This window comes from Tachyglossus aculeatus, chromosome 1 (genome assembly GCF_015852505.1).
Source record: "Tachyglossus aculeatus isolate mTacAcu1 chromosome 1, mTacAcu1.pri, whole genome shotgun sequence".
Taxonomy (NCBI): Eukaryota; Metazoa; Chordata; class Mammalia; order Monotremata; family Tachyglossidae; genus Tachyglossus; species Tachyglossus aculeatus.
In genome coordinates, this window is record NC_052066.1 from 169,398,962 (window position 1) to 169,426,880 (window position 27,919).

Below are 27,919 nucleotides of genomic sequence, written 5' to 3' on the forward strand. Positions count from 1 at the left end.
GGTAGGGACTGTCTCTATAATGTTGCCAACTTGTACTTCCCAAGCGCTTAGTACAGTGCTCTGCACATAGTAAGCGCTCAATAAATACGATTGATGATGATGATGCCCGAGGGGAAAGCGCCGTAGGGGCGCCTCTGCCCCCCGGAACCCCCGGCGTGTGGGCGCTCGCCCGGCCGGACCCTTTTCACCGTCGCCCCCTGTTTTCGCGCTCCTTCCGGCGCCCCCCCCCCGCCTCTCCCGGCTCCTCCCTTGGCCGCTCGGCTTCGGCTGTTTCCGGAGGCGCGCGGCTCGGCGGTTTCCGGAAGCGCTCGGCTCGGGGGTTCGGCTGTTTCCGGAGGCGCGCGGCTCGGCAGTTTCCGGAACCGCTCGGCTTGGGGGTTCGGCTGTTTCCGGAGGCGCGCGGCTCGGCAGTTTCCGGAACCGCTCGGCTTGGGGGTTCGGCTGTTTCCGGAGGCGCTCGGCTCGTGGGCCTCCGCCCCGGCTCGGGGGTTCGGCTGTTTCCGGAGGCGCTGGGCTCGTGGGCCTTCGGCTCGGCTCGGCGGTTCGGCATTTTCCGGAGGCGCTGGTCTCGGGGGTTCGGCTGTTTCCGTGCGGCGTGTGCCTGCGGTCCCCGCGGGGCGTCGGGCCTGGTCGGTGCGCCATGCAGACGGGCCCGGAGCCCCGACAGGCACCTGACGCAGGTCAGACTCACCCCGGGGGGGGGGGGGGGGGTGGGGGGCAGGGCACCCCAACCTTTGTCCCCTTCCCCCCCCTCCCCAGGGTCTCCAGCGACTAAATACTATCGACTGACTGATGGGTTGATTGAGTGACTGACTGATTGATTGATTAAAGCGGGACGGCCAAATCTGGGACCTGCCCTGGACCCCTGACTCGATTCGTAGGAGAGGTTCTCCCTTCCTTCCCCCTCTCTTCCGTCCCCTCTCCCTCCCCCTCTGTCCTTCTCCCCCTTCTCTTCGCCCCCTTCCTCCCCCTCCTCTCCCTCCCCTTCCTCCCCCTCCTCTCCCTCCCCTCTTCCTCCCCTTCTCCTCCTCTCTTCCTCCCCTTCCCTTCCTTTTCCTTCTCTCCTTCCCTTCCCCTCCCTCCCTTCCCCCTTCCCCCTTCCCCTCCCTCTCTCCCCCTCTCCTCCCCCCCCCCCTCCCTCCCCCTTCCCCTCCCCCCTCCCCCTTCCCCGCCCCCTTCCCCTTCCCCTCCCCACTTCCCCTCCCTCCTTCCCCTTCCCCTCCCTCCCCACTTCCCCTCTTCCTCCCCTTCCTCTCCTCTTCCTCCCCTTCCTCTCCTCTTCCTCTCCTCTTCCCCTCCTCTTCTCCTCCTCTTCCCCTCCTCTTCCCCTCCTCTTCTTCCCCTTCCCCTCCTCTTCCTCCCCTTCTCCTCTCCCCTTCCTCCCCTTCTCCTCTCCCCTTCCTCCCCTTCTCCTCTCCCCTCCCTCCCCTTCTCCTCTCCCCTCCCTCCCCTTCTCCTCTCCCCTCCCTCCCCTTCCCCTCCTCCTCTCCCCTCCCTCCCCTTCCCCTCCTCCTCTCCCCTCCCTCCCCTTCCCCTCCTCTTCCTCCCCTTCCCCTTCTCTTCCTCCCCTTCTCCTCTCCCCTCCCTCCCCTTCCCCTCCTCTCCCTCCCAACTTCCTCTCCTTCCCCTTTCCCTCCTTCCCCTTCCCCTTCTCTCCCTCTCCTCTTCCTCCCCTTCCCCTCCTCTCCCTCCTCCCCCTCTCCTCTTCCTCCCCTTCCCCTCCTCTTCCTCCCCTCCCCCTCCTCTTCCTCCCCTTCTCCTCTCCCCTCCCTCCCCTTCCCCTCCTTCCCCTCCTCTCCCTCCCAACTTCCTCTCCTTCCCCTTTCCCTTCTCTCCCTCTCCTCTTCCTCCCCTTCCCCTCCTCTCCCTCCTCCCCCTCTCCTCTTCCTCCTCCCCTTCCTTCCCCTTCTTCCGCTTCCCCTCCTCTCCCTCTCCTCTTCCTCCCCTTCCCCTCCTCTCCCTCCCTTCCCCTTCCCCTCCTCTCCCTCTCCTCTTCCTCCCCTTCCCCTCCTCTCCCTCCTCCCACTCCTCTTCCTCCTCTCCCTTCCCTTCATTCCCCTTCCCCTCCTCTCCCTCCCTCTCCTCTTCCTCCCCTTTCCCTTCCCCTCCTTCCCCTCCTCTCCCTCCCCTTCCCTTCTTTCCCCTCCTCTTCCTCTCCTTCCCCTTCTCTCCCTCCTTTCCCTCCCTCTCCTCTTCCTCCCCTTCCCCTCCTCTCCCATCCTCTCCTCTCCCTTTCCTCTCCCTCCCTCTCCCTCCCCTTCCCCTCCTTCCCCTTTCATTCAGTCGTATTTATTGGGCGCTTACTGTGTGCAGAGCGGTGTACTAAGCGCTTGGGAAGTACAAGTCGGCAACGTATAGAGACGGTCCCTACCCAACAACGGGCTCACCGTCTAGAAGACGGGCTCACCCCTTCCCCTCCTTCCTCTTTCCCTCCTCTCCCCTTCCCCTCCTCCCTCTTTCCCTCCTCTCCCCTTCCCTCATCCTTCCCTGCCCCTCCTCTCCCCTCTCCTCTCCCCCCTTCCTCCGGCCTTGATGTGTAGGGGCTCCTCGGCCCGGGGTTAGCTTAGTACAGTGCTCTGGGCAGAGCAGGCGTTCCATAAGTACCATTGATTGAGCCCACTGTTGGGTAGGGACCGTCTCTATATGTTGCCAACTTGTACTTCCCAAGCATTTAGTACAGTGCCCTGCACTCAGTAAGCGCTCAATAAATACGATTGAATCAATGAATGAATTGATTGCTTGATGGGCTTTCTCCTCCTGGTTGAAATGCCCACTCCCCGTGAGCCCCCTTGCCCAGCCGAGGCCCGGGGCTCAGAAGCGACCGCTCCCCAGCTCTCCCCATCAAACTCTCCGGCTTATTTCCTCCAGGTCCGATTCCCCTTTATTCATGCCATCAATCGAGAAATCAGTCGTATCTCCTGAGCACTTACTGTGGGCAGAGCACTGGACCAAGTGCTTGGGAGCGTACTGTAGAACAGAGTTGGTAGACCCATTCCCCGATCACGAGGGGATTACGTTCTGGGGAGGATATAGACATTAATATAAATAAATACATAATAGATATGCACACAAGCGCTGAGAGAGGGGTGAATAAAGGGCGCCAATCCGAGGGGAAGAAGCTGTTGAACTGTACGGCCAGCCCCACTTCTGTACGTGTACCAAGGCCCAGTGGTTAGAGCGAGAAGCAGGATGGTCTAATGGGAACAGCCCGGGCCTAGGAGCCCGATGGATCTGGGTTCTAATCCCGGCTCTTCCATTTTACCCTTGTGTGACCTCGGGCAAGGCGGTCACTTCACTTCTCCGGGCCTCAGGTACCTCATGTGTAAAATGGTGAAAAGAATGGGACATAGCGTCCAACCTGATTGCCTGGTTATCGACCCCAGTGCTTAATACAGTGTCTGGCACATAGTGAACGCTTAACAAATACCATAAAAAAAAAAGTCAGAGATTGAAGCAAGTGGAGGAGGAGAAGCGCCCCGTGGCCTGTCGAATTGCTCTATTAAGTCTTTGGAGGATTAGGATGGCATCATTTGTCCTTGACTGCCTGTCCAAACCTTTCACCCAGCTCTCCGGCCGTTTCAGACTCGGCCCCGTCGTCGAGATGCCAGTCGCCGAGCAGGGGCATCCGGGTGGGTGAGGAATCGGCTCGTCTCAGGTAGCAAGAGTTTTTCCTTCAGATTAAATCTCCCTTTGCCAGAGCAGCAAGGAGGCCGGGGTTTGGCCGTGCCACAGGTTAGTACCTTTCGGGGGGTTGAGAGGGAGAATTCCCGAGAGCAGTTCAGCTGGACAGATACCCGCCCTTTCCCCCCACCATCTTTCCAAAGTGGAGCAGAGGGAGGAGGGAGAGCAGGGTGGCTGCTCCCTGGAATCGCGTGGTCTTCCCAGCGATGCCAACCCCGACGTGGGGTTGCCAAGGGTGTGGAGCTGGGGAGGCGCCTGGGCCGGCTCCGCAACCCGGGAGTGCTCTGCACACAGTAAGCGCTCAATAAATACGATTGATTGATTGATTGAAGGGCCGGGAGCACTGAAGCCGATGCCCGTTGGTTACCTGGTTCTCTGCCTCCTGGCCTTATGGCTGTGAGCCCCCTTTTAGACTGTGAGCCCACTGTTGGGTAGGGACTGTCTCTAGATGTTGCCAATTTGTACTTCCCAAGCGCTTAGTACAGTGCTGTGCACATAGTAAGCACTCAATAAATACGATTGATGATGATGATGATGATGGCTGGTTGTTGCCCCTGCTGCGTGTGTGTGTGTGTGAGTCAATCGTATTTATTGAGCACTCCCTGGGTGCAGAGCACTGTCTTAAGCTCTTGGGAGAATACGATGCAGCAATAAACAGACACATTCCCTGCCCAGAGTGAGCTTACAGTCTATCTGTATGCGTGTGTGTTTATGTGTGTGTGTTCAACACTAGTGCCCAGAAGGACTGGATTGGGACTGGACTGTTGTGTTGTGTCCCTTCAAGGCCCTGCTGAGAGCTCACCTCCTCCAGGAGGCCTTCCCAGACTGAGCCCCTTCCTTCCTCTCCCCCTCGTCCCCCTCTCCATCCCCCCCATCATACCTCATTCCCTTCCCCACAGCACCTGTATATATGTTGCTACATATTTATTACTCTATTTTACTTGTACATATCTATTCTATTTATTTTATTTTGTTAGTATGTTTGGTTTTGTTCTCTGTCTCCCCCTTTTAGACTGTGAGCCCAATGCTGGGTAGGGACTGTCTCTATATGTTGCCAATTTGTACTTCCCAAGCGCTTAGTACAGTGCTGTGCACATAGTAAGCGCTCAATAAATACGATTGATGATGATCAAGGGTCCCTGGGCAGCCCCCAGCCCAAGGAGCGGCCCCCCAAAAGTCTTTCCCTGAGGCTGAGAGCAAACAGGCTTGAAAGGCGCCTTCTCCCACCTCTCTCCCTGCCTCTGTTGCCGAGGAAAATAGGGTCAAAAGTGGAAGTTGAGGGCAGGGATCGCACTGGACACCCCTGCTTCCCCCGGCTCTCCCCACCTTCTCCTCCTGCTTCCTTCCTGGGCCTTCTCAGTGGCCTCCCGTGGAGCAGAAAATGACAGCAGAGGGTGGGAGAAGTGAAGAAGAGGAGGAAGAGGAGGAGGGAGGCACCATGACATTCAACGGAAGCAGCGATAAGCAATGTGGAGTAGATTCTGGGAGCCCTCAAGCAAGAAGCTTCAGTTTTCAACTTGGCTGGGCAGCCCCGCTTCCCTCCCCACCTCTGGACTGTGAGCTCCTTGTGGGCAGGGGTTGTCACTCTTTATTGTTGTGTCGTACTTTCCCAAGCACTCAGTACAGCGCTCCGCACACAGTAAGCGCTCGCTAAATAGGAATGAAAGAACTTCCTTTCACCAGTGACCACAACAGAGCATACCGTTTTAGACTGTGAGCCCACTGTTGGGTAGGGACTGTCTTTATGTTGCCAATTTGTACTTCCCAAGCGCTTAGTACAGTGCTCTGCACATAGTAAGCGCTCAATAAATACGATTGATGACGAATCCCAGTTTCTTGGGGACTCGAACTTGTGAAGTAGCAGACGAGGAACTGTGGAGCCCTTGGGAATGGCGCTCTTTAACTGTCAGGTTGTTGTTCTATAAAAGTTGGGTTTCTAATAACCCGCTTTTCCTCAGAGGGCCTCGGCTCAAGGGAGCAAACTGCTTTTTATAAAGTGAAATAATCCCATGCAACGTAAATGTTGCAATACTTACGAGTAGATGGTCATTTGTGTTTTAGGCTGTGAGCCCACTGTTGGGTAGGGACTGTCTCTATATGTTGCCAATTTGTACTTCCCAAGCGCTTAGTACAGTGCTCTGCACATAGTAAGCGCTCAAAAATACGATTGATGATGATGACTGTCTCTATATGTTGCCAATTTGTACTTCCCAAGCGCTTAGTACAGTGCTCTGCACATAGTAAGCGCTCAATAAATACGATTGATGATGATGATTCGCACACGCACCCTGGGCATTCGAAGGGCAGGCCGAGATGCTTCTAATCCTGAATTCAGCCAGGCGGATAGACATATCTATTCTATTTATTTTATTTTGTTAGTATGTTTGGTTTTGTTCTCTGTCTCCCCCTTTTAGACTGTGAGCCCGCTGTTGGGTAGGGACTGTCTCTATATGTGGCCAACTTGTACTTCCCAAGCGCTTAGTACAGTGCTCTGCACACAGCGCTCAATAAATACGATTGGTTGATTGATTGATTGATCCGAGCAGACCCGAAGACGGAAAGTTGCTGAAATCCGGTGGGATGCAGCAGGCAGGACTTTTCCTTGATTTGGAGGCAAACCCTAATAATAATGGTTCTTGTTAGGTGCTTACTATGTGCTAAACACTGTTCTAATCCCTGAGGTAGATACAAGCTAGTCAGGTTGGGCACAGTCCCTGTCCCACATGGGGCTCACAGCGTGGCTCAGTGGAAAGAGCTCGGGCTTTGGAGTCAGAGGTCATGGGTTCAAATCCCAGCTCCGCCAACTGTCAGCTGTGTGACTTTGGGCAAGCCACTTCACTTCTCTGGGCCTCAATTACCTCAGCTGTAAAATGGGGATTAAGACTGTGAACCCTTTGTGGGACAACCTAATCACCTTTAACTTCCCCAGCACTTAGAACAGTGGTTTGCACGTAGTGCTTAATAAATGCTATCATTATTATTATTAATCCCCATTTTACAGATGAGGCACAGAGAGGTTAAGTGAGTTGCCCAAGGTCACACAGCAGACAAGTGGCAGAGCCAGAATTAGAACCCAGGTCCTTCTGACTCTCAGCCTGTGTTCTATCCGCTAAACCACACTCCTTTCCTTTCCTGCGGTGGCTTGTTTTCGGTATTTGTCTCTGGTCGGGCCCCTGGTTACTTGGCTATGGTTTTTCGATGCAAAACCATAGCGATGGGTGTGGGCCGGTAGAACTAGCAACGCTTCGCAGAAACCCGGCCATCTGGCAGGGCTCCCTCAGCAGGGTCGGAGAGGTTGACCGTCAATCGTATTTATTGAGCGCTTACTGCGTGCAGAGCACTGTACTAAGCGCTTAGCACTGTACTAAGGTTGGTGTACCTACGGCCCGTAGATTTAACCCGAACGCAGCCTCTGGACTCTAAACTCCGCGTAGGCAAGGAACGTGCCGACCAGCTCTTGCATTGAACCCTCCCAAGCGCTTAGTACAGTGCTCTGCACTCAGTAAGTCCCCACTAAATACCACGGCTTGATCGACAGCCGTTTCTAATTTCCTTTTCAATATTCCAAGATTATAACTGCGAATGGTGCATGCAATTTTTCTGTCCCACTTATACCAAAAGTTGTCAGCCGTCCTTTTTCCCCAGTGATCTAGGTGCAGATTGAATCAGTAAATCCGATCGATCGATTCATTCATTCAGTCGTATTTATTGAGCACTTACTGTGTGCAGAGCACTGTGCTTAGTAGCACTTAATTAAACCAGCTCCGTGGCGGAGTTTTCGAGGGAATTTCCGCTGCCGACCGACCAGTGTATTTCTGGTCGATCCTAATCCATTTGGTTTTGGCAGCCTTAAATTGTAGCCTGTTTTACGCTGGGGTTTTCATTCTCTCCCTCCCCCAATACTTCATTTTTGTCATTCAGTCGCTCCCCCTGAGACGCAATCTCTATCTAGCCTTGCTGAAATTCTTCTCTGCACTGTAGCAGCTCCCTCCTTTTCCTTTTCTTTATTATCTTTCAAAATCTCACTTGGTAAACTTCAGGGGACCCCCCACCACCAAACCGCTGACTCCCTCTGGGAAGCAGGGCTGGAGTCTTCTACTTTAAAAAAAAAAAAATGGCATTAAGAGCTTTACTATGTGCCAGGCACTGTACTAAGCACTGGGCCAGATCCAAGCTAATCGGGTTGGACACAGTACACATCCCACATAGGGGCCCAGGGTCACACAACTGGGAAGTGGCAGAGTCAGGATTAGAACCCAGGTCCTCTAACTCCACTTTTCCCCCTTTCTTTATTTCTCCTACAGTCCCTTCTCTCGCCACTCGATTTCCGGGAATAGACCAACATCTCTCCTCCACCCCCTCCCCCGGCCGCCCGCATTTCTCCGAATCCCAGTACAAATGGCCTTCTCCAAAGAGGCTTCTCCCTAGAGCACTTTGATTTCTGAGTTTTAAAAGAACTTTTTGTCCCTTCTTGATTACAAGTAGAACTCAGAGCTCTTGTCTGTTTTCATTTCATTTCTATTTGTTTTTCACTGTGATACCTACCGGGGCATCGGGATACGTGAGAGAATCATTTTTTCCACTTTTGGTCTGTAGGATATACCCCTTGCCAGTTTCCAGTGTATGCACTGATTCCTGTGGAAAACCCCTTCATGGTAGATAATTTGATACCCCCTCTTTCCTCTCCCCCTCTCCATCACCCTGCCGCCGTACCTCCTTCCCCTCCCCACAGCACCTGTATATATGTTTGTACAGATTTATTACTCTATTTTACTTGTACATACTTACTAGTCTATTTTGTTAATGATGTGCATCTAGCTTTACTTCTGTTTATTCTGATGACTTGACACCTGTCCACATATTTTGTTTTGTTGTCTGTCTCCCCCTTCCAGACTGTGAGCCCACTGTTGGGTAGGGACTGTCTCTAGATGTTGCCAACTTGTACTTCCCAAGCGTTTAGTACAGTACTAAGTACAGTACTAAGTACAGTACTAAGTATTGAGTGCTTAGTACTGCACACAGTAAGCACTCAATAAATATGATTGAATGAGTGAATGAATGAATACCGTCTTTTAAACTTATAGATGCATCTGTTTCTGGGCAAAGGCCCTCTTTGCCCCCAAGACATAAGTAAAGAAGTGTGAACCTGTTGTTGGGTAGGGATTGTCTTTATTTGTTGCCGAATTGTACTTTCCAAGCGCTTAGTACAGTGCTCTGCACACGGTAAGTGCTCATTAAATACGATTGATTGAATGAAGTGTGGGCCTTTAGCCCGGCTCAGTTTCCATTTGTGAAGTACTGGCTTCGCTGTTTCTTCCTGCCGTAAGAGTTTCCCTGTTCTTGTCACCTTCCGAAAATGTTAAAGGTCTTTTGTGGGCCCAGTAGAATTCCGTTATATTTTTTTTTCCAGTGGTCCTTTCCGGTATATGTCCACCACCCAGGTAGAATCAGTGCTGGGATCGGGGGAAAACGCCGAGAGCTCTATGCTTTAAAGTTATCGGCCAGGTCTAGGAGGCAAAAGAAGTCTTTTCCCAGAGGCACAGCCGAATCCTTTTGTTCGGAAACGTATGCGGACTTAGCACCACAACTGTGCAGGGTGTTTCTGAGCCGCCTGTCACATAAAGAGGACACCTCTCCCTGTTTTGTGATGATGGTCTCCGAAGGTGACATCCCTCATTCAACTCTACACAGAGAACTTTTAAATCTCCAGTTAACCAGGCTTGGCTTCCGCTTCCAAAAAAGGCTGTGTTTGGGTAGAGACCGTTTGGATAAATTCGTTTTTGCCTCCTTAGTCGGTTCTTCTTGTGATTGGGATGGTTGATCACTGGGGCGGTTTAGGGATTGGTCATTCCAGAGCGGCCCTTTTTCTCCCAGCGTGTTTTGGGAAGGAGAAAAAACTTGGAAAAAGTCCAAACAGCGGTGCTGTTCTTTTTCTTAAGACACCACCAGTGGGGGTGATGCTTCCTGTTTCCCTTCTCGTGTGTTGAATTGTTTCCTCTTCTTTCCATTCCCTCCTAGAGAATGAAGATCCAAAGCCCAGCAGCCCTGACGCTGCCCAAGCTCCCGCCTGTGAGCCCCATTCTTCACCCGGCAGGTAGGGAGAGCCGTCCGAGAGCCCCCGCGGTCAGGGCCCAGACACGCTAGGGGAGAGCGGTAACGGGAAGAAAGAAGGGCTACTGCAGAGACAAACAGCCAGTGGGTTGGCTTGTTCTATTTATTTGTTATTTTTATGGCATTTATTAAGCACGTACTACATGCCAGGCACTGTTCTGAGCACTGGGGTAGATAGAAGCAAGTCAGGTTGGACCCAATCCCTGCCCCAAGTAGAGCTCACAGTCTTCCTGCCCATTTTACAGATGAGGTACCGGAGGCCTGGAGAAGTTAAGTGACTTGCCAAAGGTCACACGGCAGACAAGTGGCAGAGCCAGGATTAGAACTCAGATCCTCCTGACTCCGAGGCCTATGCTGTATCCTCTAGGCCTCACCGCCCCCCCCATTTTACAGATGAGGTCACTGAGAAGCGAAGTTCATTCAGTTGTATTTGTTGAGGGCTTACTGTGCGCAGAGCACTGTACTAAGCACCTGGGAGGGAACAATAAACAGGCACGTTCCCTGCCCACAGCGAGCTTGCAATCTAAAGGGGAGCCGGAGCCAGGACTAGAATAGATACAACTGGGTGAATGAATAAATTGGGCTATAAACTATACATCCACCCTGGGGACATGATCTATACTCATCTTTATTGACCCTAGCATACATATGCCCCTTTGGAATACATTCAATCACCATAAATGAATTCCCTCCCTGCCTCTTCCTCCTCCTGTTCCTTTTCCTAGTGAAATTTGTACTTCCTCTCCTACACATTCCCAACTTAATTCTCCCTAATCCCCCACCCCATTCCCCCTCAATCCACTTGATCACCTCCGCAATCACTTTAAATCATCTGGTAACGGGCCGCACTTTTCTTTGAACTGGTAACAGAGTGCAACACTTTCATGCAGTTTTGGGCTGGCTTATTTTTTTTATCACAGCGTCCATTTTTTGAATGAAAGTATAGATTTACAAGGGAAAATATAAATGAAGTAGATGAATGAATGAGAGCTCACCTCCTCCAGGAGGCCTTCCCAGACTGAGCCCCTTCCTTCCTCTCCCCCTCTTCCCCCTCTCCATCCCCCCATCTTACCTCCTTCCCTTCCCCACAGCACCTGTATATATGTATATATGCTTGTACATATTTATTACTCTATTTTACTTGTACATATCTATTCTATTTATTTTATTTTGTTAGTATGTTTGGTTTTGTCCTCTGTCTCCCCCTTTTAGACTGTGAGCCCACTGTTGGGTAGGGACTGTCTCTATATGTTGCCAATTTGTACTTCCCAAGCGCTTAGTACAGTGCTCTGCACATAGTAAGCGCTCAATAAATACGATTGATGATGATGATGATACTAAGCATGGTACTGTAGAGCACGAGGAAGCATTTTTCAATTGTCCAGCAATAAATGTTGATGCTGTTAGTCATAACGATATGCCGGAGCCAGGACTAGAACCCGGGTCTTTCCTCCTGCTCTATCATCATCATCATCATCAATCGTATTTATTGAGCGCTTATTATGTGCAGAGCACTGTACTAAGCGCTTGGGAAGTACAAATTGGCAACATATAGAGACAGTCCCTACCCAACAGTGGGTTCACCAGGCCACACTGCTTCTCCGTCGGGCTCCTCTCTTTTGATGTGCATCTGGTGGGATTCGGGAGGGGAGTGTTGGACCTCTCTTCAGAGTTGCCAGATCCTCCGTCCAAGCCCGAGGCTGAATTCTCAGAGTGATCCACGGCCCGTGACTCAAGGGTTTCCTTTTGTGCCGCACCTGCTGCACTGTGACTTTGAGACACCGCTGCACGTTGGGCGGGTCAGAGGCCGTTGAGGCGATCACGCTGCTCTTTAATCCAGAATTCCTTTAGGGCAACCGGGTGGCTACCTTAGGCTGCTGCCCTAGACTTGTGTTTCCAGGGCTCACTTGTTTTGGGAGTGCGTGCATCGCTTTAGTTCCCTTAGCACGGGCTCCGAGCCACGCCTGCGCCATCGTTACCCCCGGGGATGGGGACCTTAAATCCTCCCTCCCCAGTCACGTCTCAAGTTTGAAAACGAGATGCCTCAACTCCGGGGAGGCAAGGGGGGCCCCAACTCTGAACTTTGTCCCGAGGCCTATGAAAAAGTTTTAGAATTCCCCAAGAGCCGCAGACTAGCTCCACCAAGTCCAGTTGGCAAGGGGACATTCTTTGGAAAGGAACAAACCACTTTTTCCTAGATCTCGGGGCCTACTTCTTTCAGGGTGGTGTCATCTGATGACTGGCTGCCCCTTCTTCCCGGCAGTCTTTGCCAGAACTCCTCCTCCGTTGCGATTGTATCCCTGCCCCAGTTGGGCTCAGAGCGATCGTCTTCCCGTAAGATAAGCAGAGAGAGACGTGCCGATGAGAATACGAGAAGCGGCATGGCCTAGTGAAAAGAGGAAAAGGACGGACCTCAGAGTCGGAGTCCCTGGCTTCTATTTCCAGCTCTGCCGCTTTATCTGCTCTGTAAGTGGGGCAAGTCACTTCTCTGCGCCTCAGTTCCCTCGTCTGCGAAACGGGGATTCAATCCCTGTCCTCCCGCCCTTTAGGCCGGATTATCATCATCATCATCAATCGTATTTATTGAGCGCTTACTGTGTGCAGAGCACTGTATTATCCTGTAGCTCCTCAGCGCTTCATACAGTGTTTGACGCACAGTAAGCACTTAACACTGCATTTATTAAGAATATTCAAGTCCATGGGTGGCCATAGTTGGTTTTGACTTAGTGGAATGAGAGACGCTGAAAACATGCTGAGAGAAACTTTCACAAGCCGTATAGAGTGACTTGCTCCCTGATCCCTTTGAGCCATTCCATTTTTTGTTTTTTAATTCGTGTAGCGGTAGTTAGATTTAAGGTAGGAGAGCACAGTGGCCTAGGAGCCAGAGGACCTGGGTTCTAATCCCTGCTCCGCCACTTTCATTCATTCATTCAATCGTATTTATTGAGTGCTTACTGTGTGCGGAGCTTGGGAAGTACAAGTTGGCAACATATAGAGACGGTCCCTACCCAACAGTGGGCTCACAGTCTAGAAACTGGCCCGCTGTGTGACCTTGAGCAAGTCACTTCATATCGCTGGGTCTCAGTTTCCTCATCTGTAAAGTGGGGATTCAGTTGTGCTCCCTCCTACTAAGACTGTGAGCCAGCCTCCTGTGGGATGTGGACTGTGTCTCGCCTCTTAAGCTTGTATCTACAGCGCTTACCACAGGGTCGGTCACTTAATAAGCTCTTAACAAATGCCATGAAGAAAGGGGATAGGTGCACGAATTAATGTTTAAAATAGTAACTTTATTTAAGCAACATATACGGTTCCGGGCTTGGGCCCAGGATACTTAAGACATTCCTCCTTAAAGGGAAAGCATCAGAAGGGTCTCTTCTCACCTGGGTTGCAGTAATTATTCCCATTTTGTAATTAAGGGGGGAAGCATATTTATGTCGGTACCTTATGGTGCTTGTTTCTAATCCCTTCTCCCCTCTGAGACTGTGAGCCTCCCTGGGGACACCTGTATATTTTCTCCCAGGGTCTGCCCATAGTAAGTCTTCATAAATACTATTACTACCCTCACTACTTGCCTTTGAACGAATTATACTGTAAACGCCTTGAGACCAGGGATGGAGTCTTCCAACATTATTATATCGTGTTCTGCCAAGCACTTAGTTCGGTGCTCTGCATGCATTTAATGCTCAGTAAATACCATTAAGTGAAAGAGAGCATGACATGTATTCTTCATTGGTCCATCCAGTCTGGTATTTTGCAGCGGGATGCCTTTTTGTTTTTTTCTTTTTGATTGTATTTGTCAAGTGTTTACTATGTGCCAGTCACTGTTCGAAACGCTGGGGTGGATACAAAGTAATCAGGTTGGACACAGTCCCTGTCCCAAATAATAATAATAATAATAGTGATGGTAATTAAGCGCTTACTGTATGCCAGGCACCGTACTAAGTTCCGGGATGGGAAGCAGCGTGGCTCAGTGGAAAGAGTCCGGGCTTGGGAGTCAGAGGTCATGGGTTCAAATCCCGGCTCCGCCAATTGTCAGCTGTGTGACTTTGGGCAAGTCGCTTCACTTCTCTGTGCCTCGGTTCCCTCATCTGTAAAATGGGGATGAAGACTGAGCCCCCCGTGGGCCAACCTGATCACCTTGTATCCCCCCAGTGCTTAGAACAGTGCTCTGCACATAGTAAGCGCTTAATAAATGCCATCATTATTATTATTACAAGCAAATTGAGTTGGACACAGTCCCCATCCCACTTGGGGCTCACAGTGTTAATCCCCATTTTACAGACGAGGTAACTGAAGCCCAGAGGAGTGAAGTGACTTGTCCAAGGTCACACGGCAGAAAAGCAGCAGAGCCGGGGCGGATCCTTCTGTCCCCGGTCCGTGCTCTATCCACCAGGCCACGCTGCTTCTCAGTTTGATCAACTGCCTTAGCTGAAGCTGCCCCATTTAAATGCAGGAATGGGGTTCACAAGGGCATGGGGATGCGTGGCTCAGTGGAAAGAGCACGGGCTTTGGGGTCGGCGGTCATGGGTTCGAATTCCGGCTCCACCACAAGTCTGCTGTGTGGCCTTGGGCAAGTCACTTAACTTCTCTGAGCCCCAGTTCCCTCATCTGTAAAAATGGGGATTAAGACTGTGAGCCCCACGTGGGACAACTTGATCACATTGTATCCCCCCCAGCGCTTAGAACAGTGCTTTGCACATAGTAAGCGCTTAACAAATGCCATTATTATTATTATTATTATTATTATTGGGTGGTCTCAGATCAGGTGACGATGAAGTACCATCCTGAAGGGAGTCCGGCTGCAGAGTGGTAATAATCGCCGTGTTTTTTTAAGCACTGTCTAGGGGCCGAGCACCATGCTAAGCACTGCTGTAGATGCAGCGTGATGTGTTCAGACACAGTCCTTTGCCCACAGTGGGGCTGTCAGCCTAAGGGGAGGGCGAATAGGTATTTCATTCCCATTTGACAGATGAGGAAACTTTGATGTGGGCGACCTCCCTAAGGTCACACAGCTGGCAGTGGCAGAGCCAGAATTAAAGCCATGTCTTCTGACTCCCAATCCTGGGCTCTTCCCATGTGGCCACATTGCTCCTCCTGGGAAATTTCCTCTTCTCTCACCTTCCGTACCCAATAAACTGGGAGAAAGGACTCATCTTCCTTAGGGTCATCCTTTCCTCATTTAATCATGTATTTCAAGCCATTTTCACTTCATTGGCCATCTGTTGGAAGAGCTGATTAGTAGACCTGTTGTATTTTTTTTTTCTTTTGAAGAGTTATGCTCAGGGACTCTTAGGTTGTGAGCTCCCGAGGGACAGGGTCTGGGTTCAATTTCCACCTGTGCATTCTCTCTCAGTGCCTGGTGCAGTGATCTGCACACAGTAAGCACTTAAAGCCTTTTGCTGCCGAGAAGTGGAAAGAGCCTGGGCTTGGGATTCAGAGGTCATGGGTTCTAGTCCCAGCTCCGTCACTTGTCAGCCGTGTGACTTTGGGCAAGTGACTTCACTTCTCTGGGCCTCAGTTCCTTCATCTGTCAAATGGGGATTAAGACTGTGAGCCCCTGTGGGACAACCTGATTACCTTGCATCCCCCCCCCCCCCCCCCGAGCGCTTAGAACAGTAAGCGCTTAACAAATACCATCATTATTAGTTAGGGAGGGGGATTTCTCTGTGAGTTTGGGTTTCCTTGGTGATGGATATCTGGGTTTGGCTCTCTCCTGCCTGAGGAAGAATTTCGCTTCCTCCACAGTGATACGGAGTGACTGGCTTGAGCCAGGTGGCAAGGAATGAGGCCAAAACTGCAATTACCGAGCTAACTTTCCCTCTCCAGCTGCAGGCCATAGCGTACTCTCACTGGATCCCCAAAGATTCCCTCTGGAAATTCAGAGAGTAATGGCCAGGAGTTTTGAGGGGGTACTCACACGGCAAAACTAAATGCCAAGGAAATGACTGGGACTGATTCTTGTGACAGTTTCCATAAATTGAATGTGCTTTTCTTTTAAACGGTATTTAAGCGCTTACTATGTGCCGGGCACAGTTCTAAGCACCGGGATAGTTGAGAGTTCATCAGGTTGGACACAGTCCCTGTCCCACCTGGGGCTCACAGTCTTAATCCCCATTTTATAGATGAGGTGACTGAGGCCCAGAGAAGAAAAGTAACGTGCCCAGGGTCACACGGCAGACAAGTAGCGGAGCCGAGATTAGAACCCAGGTCCACCTGACTCCAAGGCCCGGGCTGTAGCTACTAGGCCAACCTCCTTGTAGTCGTAGTAGTAACGGTATTTATTGAGCACCTTCTGAGTGCGGTACCCTAGGCTTAAGCATTTGATGAAAGACACAGCAGAAAATGTTCCCTGCCCAAAAGGAGCTTACACTCTAACTGCGGGGACAGATATAGAAATATTGAATTTGCCTGTGTGTGAGTGTTCACACAAATTCAATGTAACAGCACACAGACACAAACTCAGTATTTCCACGCGTCCATCTGCACACGTGCCGAGGATGGACACAAATAAGTGCAAGAAAGGGCTGAAGGGTGGCTAAGAATCAGGATCTTAATAATTCGGGAAGACTCTTTGGAGGAGGCGGGATTTTAAAGGGCCCAGGAGGTAGGGAGGGCTGAGGTCGGACGGATGTGGCGGTGAAGGGAATTCCGGGCCCCGGGGACGACAGGAACGAGGGGTCGGACCGGAGTGGGATCTTGGGAGGAGCCAAGAGTGCGAGGAGGGGAAAGAGGGTGAGGAGAGCTTCTTGGAATGAGCGCTTGAATTTCTGGGTCCTTTTCTTCTGAGAGGCCCCAGAAGGGATCTCCTCTGAGTACGGATGCTGCGGAAAATCCCGGAGAAAGCCACGCGGCCGAGCAGGAAACGCCGCCGACAGACCGGCTCAGGGCCCCGAAGGAGGTAAGGAGCGGGTACTCCTCCCTCTTACATCATCATCATCATCAATCGTATTTATTGAGCGCTTACTATGTGCAGAGCACTGTACTAAGCGCCTGGGAAGTACAAATTGGCAACATATAGAGACAGTCCCTACCCAACAGTGGGCTCACAGTCTAAAAGGAGGGAGGAGGAGATGGCGATGCCCCATTTAGAGGCTCCCCTACCAAATCTCTGCCCAGTAATCCGTTTACAGCTCGGGCAAGGGATGGTAGGGGCCCGGGTACGATTCGGACTTGAACCCTCAGCTCCAGGGTACTGGCTCCGCTCGCACAGTTATGACTCACTGGGGGAGCCTCTGTCTTAAATAACCTGAAAACTCTTCAGCTGTTCCCTTCTGAACGGCGCTTTGCACGTCGCTTGGGTTTGTGGATATTGGGTCATGTTTTTGCCCACCGAGGGGGTTCGGTCTTGGCATTTGCAGCCTTCTTGGAAGTTCTTTGGAAATGGATGGGCTCTGGAGGGTGAGTACCTCTAGCAGAGGTTCTCTTCATTTGGAACGTGGATGGAATTTATCAATCAGTGGTATTTATTGAGTGCTTATTGTGGGCAGAACACACCCTCCCACTTCCGGCAGACAATTACCCTTCCCTCCTTCAGAGCCTTATTGAAGGCACACCTCCTCCAAAAGACCTTTCCCGACTAAGCCCTCCTTTCCTCTTCTCCCACTCCCATTTGCGTCACCTTGACTTGCTCCCTTTATTCATCCCCCTTCCCAGCCCCACAGCACTTACGTACATGTCCGTGATTTCATTCATTTATATTAATGTCCGTCTCCCCCTCTAGACCGTTAGCTCACTGTGGGCAGGGATTGTCTCTCTCTGTTGCTGAATTGTACTTTCCAAGCAGTTAGTGCAGTGCTCTGCACACAATACAATTAACTGACCACTGAACGCTTGGGAGAGTACAACAGAGTTGGTAGACATGTTCCCTGCTCGCAGGGAGCTTAGAGTTTAGAGGGAGAGACGTGCATTAATGTGAATAAATAATTTATAGATATGTGTGTAAGTGCTGTGGGGCTGAGGGTGGGGAGAACCCCAAATGCACAGATCCAAGAGCAGAAATGACGGAGAAGGGAGAACGGACCGGGGAGAAGAGGGCTTAAAATCGGAGAAGGTCTCTTGGAGCAGATGTGATCACTGGAGGTTCTCGAGGAGCGGGGAGATGCGAACTGAGTGGATGGATGAGAGGAGCCACCATTTTCTGGGAAGGCCTTCTGTCTCCCCCAATCCTCCCCCTCCTTCCTCGCCTTTTTTTTTTATTAAGAATCCTGGAACAGAGCCGAGCTTATCAGACTTATGTATAATAAATATTAGTTTTTGTTAAGCACTTACTATATGCCAGGCACTGTACCAAGTGCTGTACGGGGACCAGTTGAACAGGTCCCTCACAGGAAACGATTTGAAAGGTGGCCGAGCAGGTAATAATAATGATGGTATTTACTGCCACTCAGACCCGTAACGGCTGTGCTGGCGTGTATTGCCCGAGGGCACCGCGTGTTGTTTTGGGGAGCCAGCAGCCTTGCCGGGAGATGCAGGGCTGGGGAAAAGCTCTCTTTCATTCCTAGCTATTCGGGCAGTGATGTGGAAGGGCGAGAAATGAGCATGAGTTGATAAGGCGAGGTACATTTGTAAAAATCGGGCTTCTAGCTGTAAATGCAATGTTTAAATATAAAGCCAGCGGCTATACTGGCTGTCATCGATCAATCAGTCATATTTATTGAGTGCTTACTGTGTGCAGGGCACTGTGCTAAACACTTGGGAGAGTACAATACAACAGAATTGGTAGGGACACCCCCTGCCCACAACGAGCTTATGTAGAGGGGTAGACAGACATTGATATAAGTAAATAAATTAACGGATATTCACATAGTGCTGTGGGACTGAGGGAGGGGTGAGTGAAGGGAGCAAATCCAATAATTATTCCCTCAGCCCTCGGTGTTGGGCTGGACAAAACAGAGGCAGCCCTGACCTCAAAGTACCCACCAAGTAGTAAAGCAACACAGTTGAAATACCAAAACCACAGAGTCAGAGGGTTCGAGAAGACTTTCGGTGGCTGGGGGGGAGGACTGAGAGGTTGTGTGTGTGTGTGTTTGTGTGTTTGTGTGTACGCCTGTCCCCAGTACTTTGGTGGGTTGTTGACTGACAACTTCCCAGGAGGTGGGAATTGAGCAGGGAGGGTGGAGTCCTAGCAAATGAGAAGGGTGAGTCCCAGTGGCAAAAGATGACTGGAGAGGAGAGGAGGTGAATGTCTTTGGGAAGATGCTCGGGGAGGGTGAGGAGAGGTGCCGGGAGGAGAGTGGGAGAGACTAGGGCAGCGTCATGTGGGTAGCGGAGTCTGCGTCGCCAGCAGAAGAAGAACAGGGGCCACAATAGGAATGGGCTCAAGGTGGCAGGTGGAACTGTGGCCACCGTTTTACTGAGAGAGGAGCAAGGGAGACGCCTTGCCACAAGAGTTTCTCATTAGGGGTGGAGAAGAAAGCATCGACTTTTGATAGTTTTTAATAAAAAAAAAAAAGCAAGAGTAGAACTTGGGAGAGGAGCAGGAAGCGCAGAATTGGGCGTCGGTTTGAAGTTAGCAGGGAAAATAAGGTAGCCCTTGATACCGATGCGGGGAAGAAAGAGGACATTTTGGCTTCTCCTTTTACCGCCCAACACCGCGCCTGAGGGAAGCTTCTTTAGCGGCCGGGGCAGCGATGCACGGTGAGATATCTGGTCGCCCTCCTTCTCCCCAGGAGTCAGTCGTGCCGTCGAGCCAGTACCGAACATCCCTGGGGCCGGGGGACGTGGTGATGATCCAGTCGGAGCACACGGGAGGGGTGGACGTCCTGTCGGCCGAGCTGGAGTCTGCGGACCTCCTGGGGGACCAGAGGAAAGGTGAGGGCTCCCGGGAGAGGGGCCGGGAGGCGGGGGAGCGTCTTCCAACGACCCTGCAATCGCCGTCAGATGGGGAAGAGAGGAGAAGCGGTGGGCCGGAGGAGAAGGGAAGCGGGAGGAAGAGGTTATTGTGCCCCCGCCGTGGGCGGATAAAAAGCGATGAAATCTCTGCCCGTTTCAGTGCCTCCGCCGCCCCCGCCGCCTCTGGCTCCTCCGTCCATCTGGACCTTCGCCAAAATGAAGGAATTCAAAAGCAGGCTGGGGCCAGAGAAGAACTCCCGGCTGGTGGTGAAGCGCGGCGAGGTGGTGACGGTGAGGGTGCCCACCCACCCCGAGGGGAAGAGGCTCTTCTGGGAGTTTGCCACGGACGACTACGACATCGGCTTCGGGGTCTACTTCGACTGGACTCCGGTCACCAGCACCGCCATCACCGTGCAAGTCAGCGAGTCCAGCGACGAGGAGGAAGAGGAGGAGGAGGAGGGAGAGATCGAAGGTGTGTGGGGGTCGAGGCTCGCGGCGTCTTCTGCCTTGGCAGGCCCGTCACGGTCCTGTTGGGGGTTGGATTCTGGCCCATCTCCTTCCCCACTTGGCTGTTCAGGGTGGTTACCAGTCAACTCTGCAAGTTAAATAAACAGCAGCTCTGGGTCTTCAAAGGATGCCAAGGTGGAAGGGTTTTCTTTTTTTTTTTTTAAATGGTATTTGTTCATTCATTCAGTCGTATTTATTGAGCGCTTACTGGGTGCAGAGCACTGTACCAAGCGCTTGGGAAGCACAAGTTGGCAACATTCGTTAAAGACTTACTATGTGGCAAGCACTAGGGTAGATACAAGATAATCAGGTTGGACACAGTCCCTGTCATTCATTCAATCGTTCATTCGTATTTATTCAATCAATCAATCAATCGTATTTATTGAGCGCTTACTATGTGCAGAGCACTGTACTAAGCGCTTGGGAAGTACAAATTGGCAACATATAGAGACAGTCCCTACCCAACAGTGGGCTCACAGTCTAAAAGGGGGAGACAGAGAACAAAACCAAACATACTAACAAAATAAAATAAATAGAATAGATATGTACAAGTAAAATAAATAAATAAATAAATGGAGTAATAAATATGTACAAATAAATATGTATTTATTGAGCGCTTACTGTGTGTAGAGCACTGTACTAAGCACTTGGTAAGTACAAGTTGGCAACATTTGTTAAAGACTTACTATATGGCAAGCACTAGGGTAGATACAAGATAATCAGGTTGGACACAGTCCCTGTCATTCATTCAATCATTCATTCGTATTGAGTGCTTACTGTGTGCAGAGCACTGTACTAAGCACTTGGGAAGTACAAGTTAGCAACATATAGAGACGGTCCCTACCCAACAACGGGTTCACAGTCTAGAAGGGGAAGATAGAAAACAAAACAAAACACGTGGACGGGTGTCAAGTGGTCAGAACAAATAGAATTAAAGCTAAATGCACATCATTAACAAAATAAATAGAATTGTAAATATGTACAAGTAAAATAAATAGAGTAATAAATCTGTGCAAATATATATGCAGGCGCTGTGGGGAGGGGAAGGAGGAGAGGAAAAAGGGGGCTCACAGTCCTAATCCCCATTTTACAGATGAGGTTACTGAGGCACAGATAATAATAATAATGGTGGCATTTATTAAGAGCTTACTATGTGCAAAGCACTGTTCTAAGCGCTGGGGAGCTTACAAAGTGATCTGGTTGTCCCACAGGGGGCTCACAGTCCTAATCCCCATTTTACAGATGAGGTAACTGAGGCACAGAGAAGTGAAGTGACATGCCCAAAGTCACTCAGCAGACAAGTGGCGGAGCCGGGATTGGAACCCAGGTCCTCTGACTCCCAAGCCCGGGCTCTTTCCACTGGGTCACGCTGCTTCTCTGGTTGGGCACGGTGACTTATTCTGGGATGTTGTTTCCCCCCGTAGAGTGCTGAACCAATTTCCCTGCAGGCTTACTAGGAGGGGCAAAGCAGTAAGAGACTCTACACTATTGATTGAAGGCTCTTGGGTATAATCGGCCGATCGGTGGTATTTTTTGAGCGCTTACTGTGCTCTTGGGAGAGAGCAATAAATGTCGACAGCCACTATGCCAGCCCTAGTCGGGGAGACGGACGTTAAAAGAAATACAGATAGGGGAAGCTTTAGAATATAGGGATGGTGGCTATCCGTGTTGTGGGCTTGAGGTGAGTATCGGAGTGCTTAGGTGGCGCGGAAGGGAGGGAGAATAGGATGGAGAGCTGAGAGGTTAGTCAGGGAAGGCTTCCTGGAGGAGAGATGATTTGGGTAGGGCTCTGAAGTTGGGGAGAGCGGTGGTCTGTCGGATCGGAAGTGGGAGGGAGCTCCAGGCAGGAGGGGAGGGCGTGAGAGATGAGCTTGAGGTACCCTAAGGGTACCCTAAGACCCTCATTTAAGGGTCTTAAATGTGCAGATTGAGTTGTAGTAGGAGAGGAGTGAGGTTAGATAGCTGGGGGAGAGCCGTCCGAGTGTCTTAAAGCCGATGGTGAGGATGCGGAGGTGGACGGGCAAACACTGGAGATTTTTCAGGAGGTGCGGAGATGTGCGCAGAATGATTTTATTTTTTCTTTGAAAGCGCCCCGGGCAGCAGAGTGAGCTGTGGGTTGGAGGCAGGGAGGTCAGCGCGGCGGCTGATGCAGTAAGCGAGGCGGGAAACGACGAGCGCACTCCCTAGGGCAGGATGCCACAGAAGTAAAAGATAGGATATCTGTGAAAGAGCTCACAGCCTGATGGGGGAATCGGTAGATTAAAAATGAGCTTGCTTCATCAGAAGGACGGTCCTTAACTCCCTACCAGAGTTCCGTCCAAAACGTGGAGGAAAAACACGTTACGGAAGGCGCGTTAACAAACAGATAAGCGCACGCGTGTCGAGGTGGTTAAAGAGGCGGCAGGACCAAGGAGACCGGGAGGGTTGGGGGGATTGATCTGAGGCAGCATCCGTGGTACTAAAGGGAGTGTCTGTCGGATCGGACGGAGAAGGAAGGTTCTCTTGGGTACTCTAGCTGACTGGGGCTGTTTATCTCCTCATTCTGGCCCATCTCCCGATGAAGTGATTACACTTCGCTGACATAAATTCCCCTGAGGCATCCCAGCCGGCTGCAGCTCGTTCGTCCGCATCTGCCCTCAGGCCGTCGAAAGACTGCCGGCTTCCATTTCGGCCGTGGTTCCCCCGCGCCCGCTTAAAAAGGCCGGCCTGATCCGTGGGCCGTGACTACGGTGCCCCTCCGTGAGTGAGATCCGAGAGCCAGCCACGCTTCCTCCACTCTCTCCTTCCTCATCTAGTTTGCCAAGAGCTTGGGTCCTTCCACCCAGGAATGTTTTTCCCCCATCCTGGGTTTTCCCAGGGACCGTGAAGCCAAAAAGGAAGTGGTTGTGTTTGTTTCTCTCCGCAGCGAGACTTCCCCGGGGGTGCCTGGGGAAGCATCTCATCTTCATGATGATGTGTCCTGCGGCTTCAGGGCCGAGAGAGTGTGCCGAGGAATGGATTGTAGTGAGAGCGCTCTCTCGCTTCCCTGCCAGTCTGGTTCCTACCGGGGCACAACACAGTGAGCCAGTGGGCAGACAGGTAGGGGTGCAGCACAACGTGAAGGGCAAGGACGGGGCCCGTTTACGGCCGAATTGACCCCGGTAGAGCCCCGGTGCCGTGCCGTGATCCACAAGGCGGTTTTCTAGCTGCGGCCATTCCTGCCCACTTTGGCGTGATAAGACGGGAGCCTTGCCTTGGCTTATGCCGCTCCAGTTTCCTCTGGTGGGGAAAGTTAGAGATCTGGGGGCATCTTGCATCTGTACCTTCCTCTTGCCCAGTTTCCCAAAAGAGGTGAAAGCTTTCTTCCTAGGTATAGCTCTGCCTCGTATTGACTGCCTCCCGGCCTATAACCTTACGTATCATCATCACTCATGATAATTATGGTACCGGTTAAACGCTTACCGTGTGCCAAGCATTATACCAAGCCCTGGTGTAGATACAAGATAATCAGGTGGGACACGATCCCTGTCCCACGTGGGGCTCCCAGTCTAGGTAGGAGGGAGAATTGAATCCCCATTTTCCAGAGGAGGCGAATGAGGCCCAGAGAAGTTCAGTCCAGGTCACACAGCAGGCGGCAAGTGGCCGAGCCGGGATTGGAACCCAGGTCCTCCGACTCCCGGGCCCGGGCTCTCTCCACGGGGCCACGCCGCTTCTCATCGCCTAGTATCCCAGGGTTAGAAAGGGACCTTAAGAGGTCATCGACTGAAGTCCGCGTCAGGGCCAGCCGCCTTGCCCTTCCCCGCCGCTAATTCTCTCCTGTGCTGTCCTCCCCCCAGGCCTGGTCCCAGCCGGAGATGTGGAGCGCGGCTCCAAGAGCTCCCTGCGGAACCGCTACGGGGAGATCGTGCCGGTCTACAGGAGGGACAGCCACCGGGAGGTGCAGGCCGGCAGCCACGATTACCCAGGCGAGGGCATCTACCTGCTTAAATTTGACAACTCCTACTCCCTCCTACGCAACAAGACCCTCTACTTCCACGTCTCTTACACCAGCTGAGGGACCGAGGCAGCAGCGCCCGGGGTGGGAAGGGGAGGGATGCAGCAGGCCACAGCCGAGGCCGTGCTTGTCTTGTTTCTCACAGGCGCCCAGCTCCTGGAATTCACCCCTCCCCATCGTCCCGGGGCAGCTTCTCCCCCGTCCCCAACTTCTGCAGGCGAAGGCGTGGCCTCAGCCTTTCACAGCTGCACACGGGCAGTCCCCTGTCACCCCAAACTTCAGGGACCCTCTCCCCGACCCACCCCCGTCTCTGCGAGGCATCGGGTCAGTGCCCAGAGAAAGGGAGGTAGTCTGTCCCCGGGAGGCCTTTCGGTACGATGTTTGTCACGGGGCTGGAAATGGCTTCCCTCTTCCCCTCTTAGAGGCCGTTCACCTGCGGAAGCGTCTGCTCCTCCTCTGGATTTTGTCAGTGTGGGTGGTGGAATTCCCCAGGTTTCCGTCGTGGCTCACCTGTCTCTGGCCGGGGGGGAGGAAAGCACATTGTCCTCAAAGAAACTAAGTCTGCGCACGGGGTAGAGGGAGCGGCAAATCTTCCCACTGGCGCGGATCTCTGCCCTCTGATTCATGCCAGGTTCCCATCCTGGGTTCATCGGCCCAAGGGAGACTTTCCTTCAGCTCGGCTGCTTGCAGACGGGGGTTGTGATCTCGCCACCGCGGCTGGTACCTGCCGGGAAATCCAGCAGATCCTGGAAATTTCTGTGATAAGTTACCTCCTCCTCCTCTTCTTCGCCCTTTCCTTGCCTCTCTGGGCATATCTGCACGCCGGAGCTCTTTCTTTGGTAGAAATGGAAAGCGGTGGTGTGGTTAGAAATCAGGATTGAACTGACATGGTATAATCCCAGAGAACCTTTTTTTGACATTCAAGAGTGGCTAGAAGATTTTCCTTTATAAACAGCGAAGGTGCATGAGAGAAAATTCAGGTCACTTTGTGTCTTCCTGTGGCAATATGAATGTTACATATAGAATGTGTGTGGAGGCCAAATATGGTGAAAGCAGTGTAGGTTGTTATTTCTGAGGATGGGGTGGATGTGAGGCGGGGGGTAACACGCTTTACTCACGTATCACCCTCTCAACTTGGAGCCTTGCTGTCTTGGGGTTTTTTACGTTCACAGCTCAGAAGCGGGTGATGGGACTCCACTGTCGCCATGTTCGCTTCCCAGCTGATCCGCGTCTCTCTGTGGTGACGGATTCCCCCATCATCGACCTGGAAAGTTGGGATGCCACAGGGCGTCGGGTGGCATTGCCTACCATGGCCGAGGCCCCTGGGTCTGGGGCGGAGGAACCACGAAGGAACCAGGTCTTCTCATTTCTTGCGCCTGTTCTGTTACTGTGTTGGATCAGGAGCAGGGGACCGTATTTATTTATTATTTATTTTTGAAAAGCATTTCAATCCGCCTTAAACCATTTCCATCAGCTGGGCTGGAGGGTTGCCATCAGTTTGGAGACACTCAGCCAGCCTCCTCAACGTCAGGGTGTGGTTTTCCCTTTTTTTCCCCCGATGTTGAGGCTGGTTTGACGGGGAGGGGGTTTGGGGGCCCATCAAGTTTCATCCCTTCAGGACAAAACTGTGAAGTCCTAGGCGGCGCCTGTCTGGGAGGCTAATTTTCCTCTAAAAGAGGGATGAGGACAAACCAAATACCTACTGAAAGTGCACTCCACTGCCCGCTCTAAGGAATACAGCCAAGCCTCATTTCCGTCATCAGTAACAGCATGAATTGAGCCAAAACGGTGTGCAGAGCACTGCGCGGGTCACCCGGGGATCATTCACGTAGGAGTAAAAAAGATGGGGTTCTTGTCCTTGAAGAGTTTGCAGTACCGATGCCGGGGAAGCGTTTTCTGGTGTGATGGAGATTCAGATTCAGAGTTCTCGGTTTGGATGTAGGACGACCGAGCTTCGGACATATCGGCATTGAGTTCACGTGCCTCCTCTTTGGTCCTCTCTCAGCGTGGACTTTTTTCAGTTCCTCCTGGGGAGCAGAGCTCCAGTTGGGCTGGTCTCTGGTGCTGTGCCTCAGCTTTCTCACTTCATTTGCACCTCCCCTTCCTCATTTGGTTTTGAATATCCCTTGGTCTTTCCCGCTTCTAAAACTTGCAGGAAAGACAATCACCGGCGATCAATTCGTTGTCCGGGACACCGGTACTTTCCCAGCACGTGGGGCGGGTATTTGAAAACCATTCAGGTGGTGGCCAGCAAAGTTAACAGTCCCGCGTTTTAGCCACTTAGAGATCGCCTTCCTTTATTAAAGGTCTTCTGAGCTGTTTTCTGACTGACCGAAGTGTCGTTTGCTTGATTTATTTATCGTCAGCCTGCTGGTGGTCACCTGTCTAACTGTGCGGTAACCTCTCTGGGGCAGTGTGTTTCTTGTAAGAGGAGCAAATCTGTCATTCTTTTTTTTGGGTAAAGTGACCCCCGTCTGTGTCTGATTTCCCAGGGGCGTATGTTCCCATCATCTCCAAGCGCTTAGTACAGTGCTCTGCACATAGTAAGTGCTCAATGAATACGATTGATGATGATCTCTCGGGGCCAGTTCCCGCACAGTGTGCTGTTAGTTAGGTCCAGTGACCTCCTGGGTCCCACATCGGGGGGGTGTAAGCATGCAGGCTCCTCTTTCTCCACAAACAAAAAATAACCTGAAGATTAGACGTTGTTTTACGTTCTACACCACAGACCATTAGGAATTTCGTATTGAGAGGTGCTTTCTGAGGGACCTATGGTGGACAGGCTTCAGGTGAGAAGTTATTTTCGCAGGATTAGCTTTTGCCCGCTGTTGTGAGAGGTTCCCTCAGACCAGCCTTCGGAAGGAGGTCTGTCACACAGCCGAGGTCACCTTTCACTTTTAGGGCTCGGCGACCACCGCCTTCTCTTAGCTCACGTGAATGAAAAGAAGAGCCACAGCGGACCCCACCCCTGACCGTAACCCTGGCCTTTGTCCACCGCATAGTTTTTATTTATCTTGTGGGTACTAAGCTCTCTTCAGTACCACCTTCCCAAATCTCAAATCAAGCCCTCCTGGCTTCCGATTCTAATTCCTGCTTTATTTTTATCCCTCCTTAGAACCTGCTGTAAGGGAAATGAAAGAGCAACTGCTCTGAAACGGATGTATGCTCATCCACGGGTGGCCAGGTTGGCAGACCATCTTCAAGGGCCGAGGAGAAAGAAGACCCAAGCGGGTAGGGCTAGTCGATAGTCGTAACTTGCCCATCCGTCACCGAAGTTCCCCCATACTTTGACTGCTACTGTGAACAACCGGGTAGAAAGGACGGAGGGCAGAGCCGGTTTGGGAGGAGGAGGAGGAGTGAAATGGAAATGGTGGGAGTGGCATTAGGCCGCGCGTTGCGAAAAAGATATTCCTGATGCTGTTCTCCAATTCTGTAAGAACCGCAAACAGCATAAGTGCCAGGTTAGATCAGGAAGATCTTCGAGGCCAAAATCCAATCCTCAGAAGAAACATAGCTTGAAAATAGAAGGCAGAGACTTGAAATAGCAGTGATATCCACATTTATTTTTCTTGATTGCTTAAGGCACTTGAAAAAGCCTCCGGTTGCCGAAAAACCGTTTCTGTATTAGCATCCTCTTAAAAAAATGTGCATTCTGCTTCTTGGGAATTAATTAAATGAAGGATAGAATGGATGCAATTCCCTGAGAGGAGAATAGGAAGCTCTGAGAGGACAGCAGCTTAAGAAACAGCATGGTCTAGTAGATGGAGCACGAACCTGGGAGTCGAAAGGACCTGGGTTCTAATCCCGGCTCTGTCA

At 51.6% G+C, this 27,919-nt stretch overlaps 1 protein-coding gene across 1 annotated transcript; it reads left to right on the forward strand.

Annotated features, from left to right (window-relative positions):
* The first annotated feature begins 573 nt into the window (after positions 1-573).
* TMED8 (transmembrane p24 trafficking protein family member 8) lies at positions 574-27,691 on the forward strand. The gene is made up of 6 exons (XM_038762185.1): positions 574-680; positions 9,700-9,775; positions 16,582-16,690; positions 19,461-19,602; positions 19,784-20,095; positions 23,946-27,691. The coding sequence occupies exons 1-6, from the start codon at positions 641-643 to the stop codon at positions 24,161-24,163; spliced, it is 897 nt and encodes a 298-aa protein (XP_038618113.1). The 5' UTR covers positions 574-640; the 3' UTR covers positions 24,164-27,691.
* Positions 27,692-27,919: the final 228 nt, after the last annotated feature.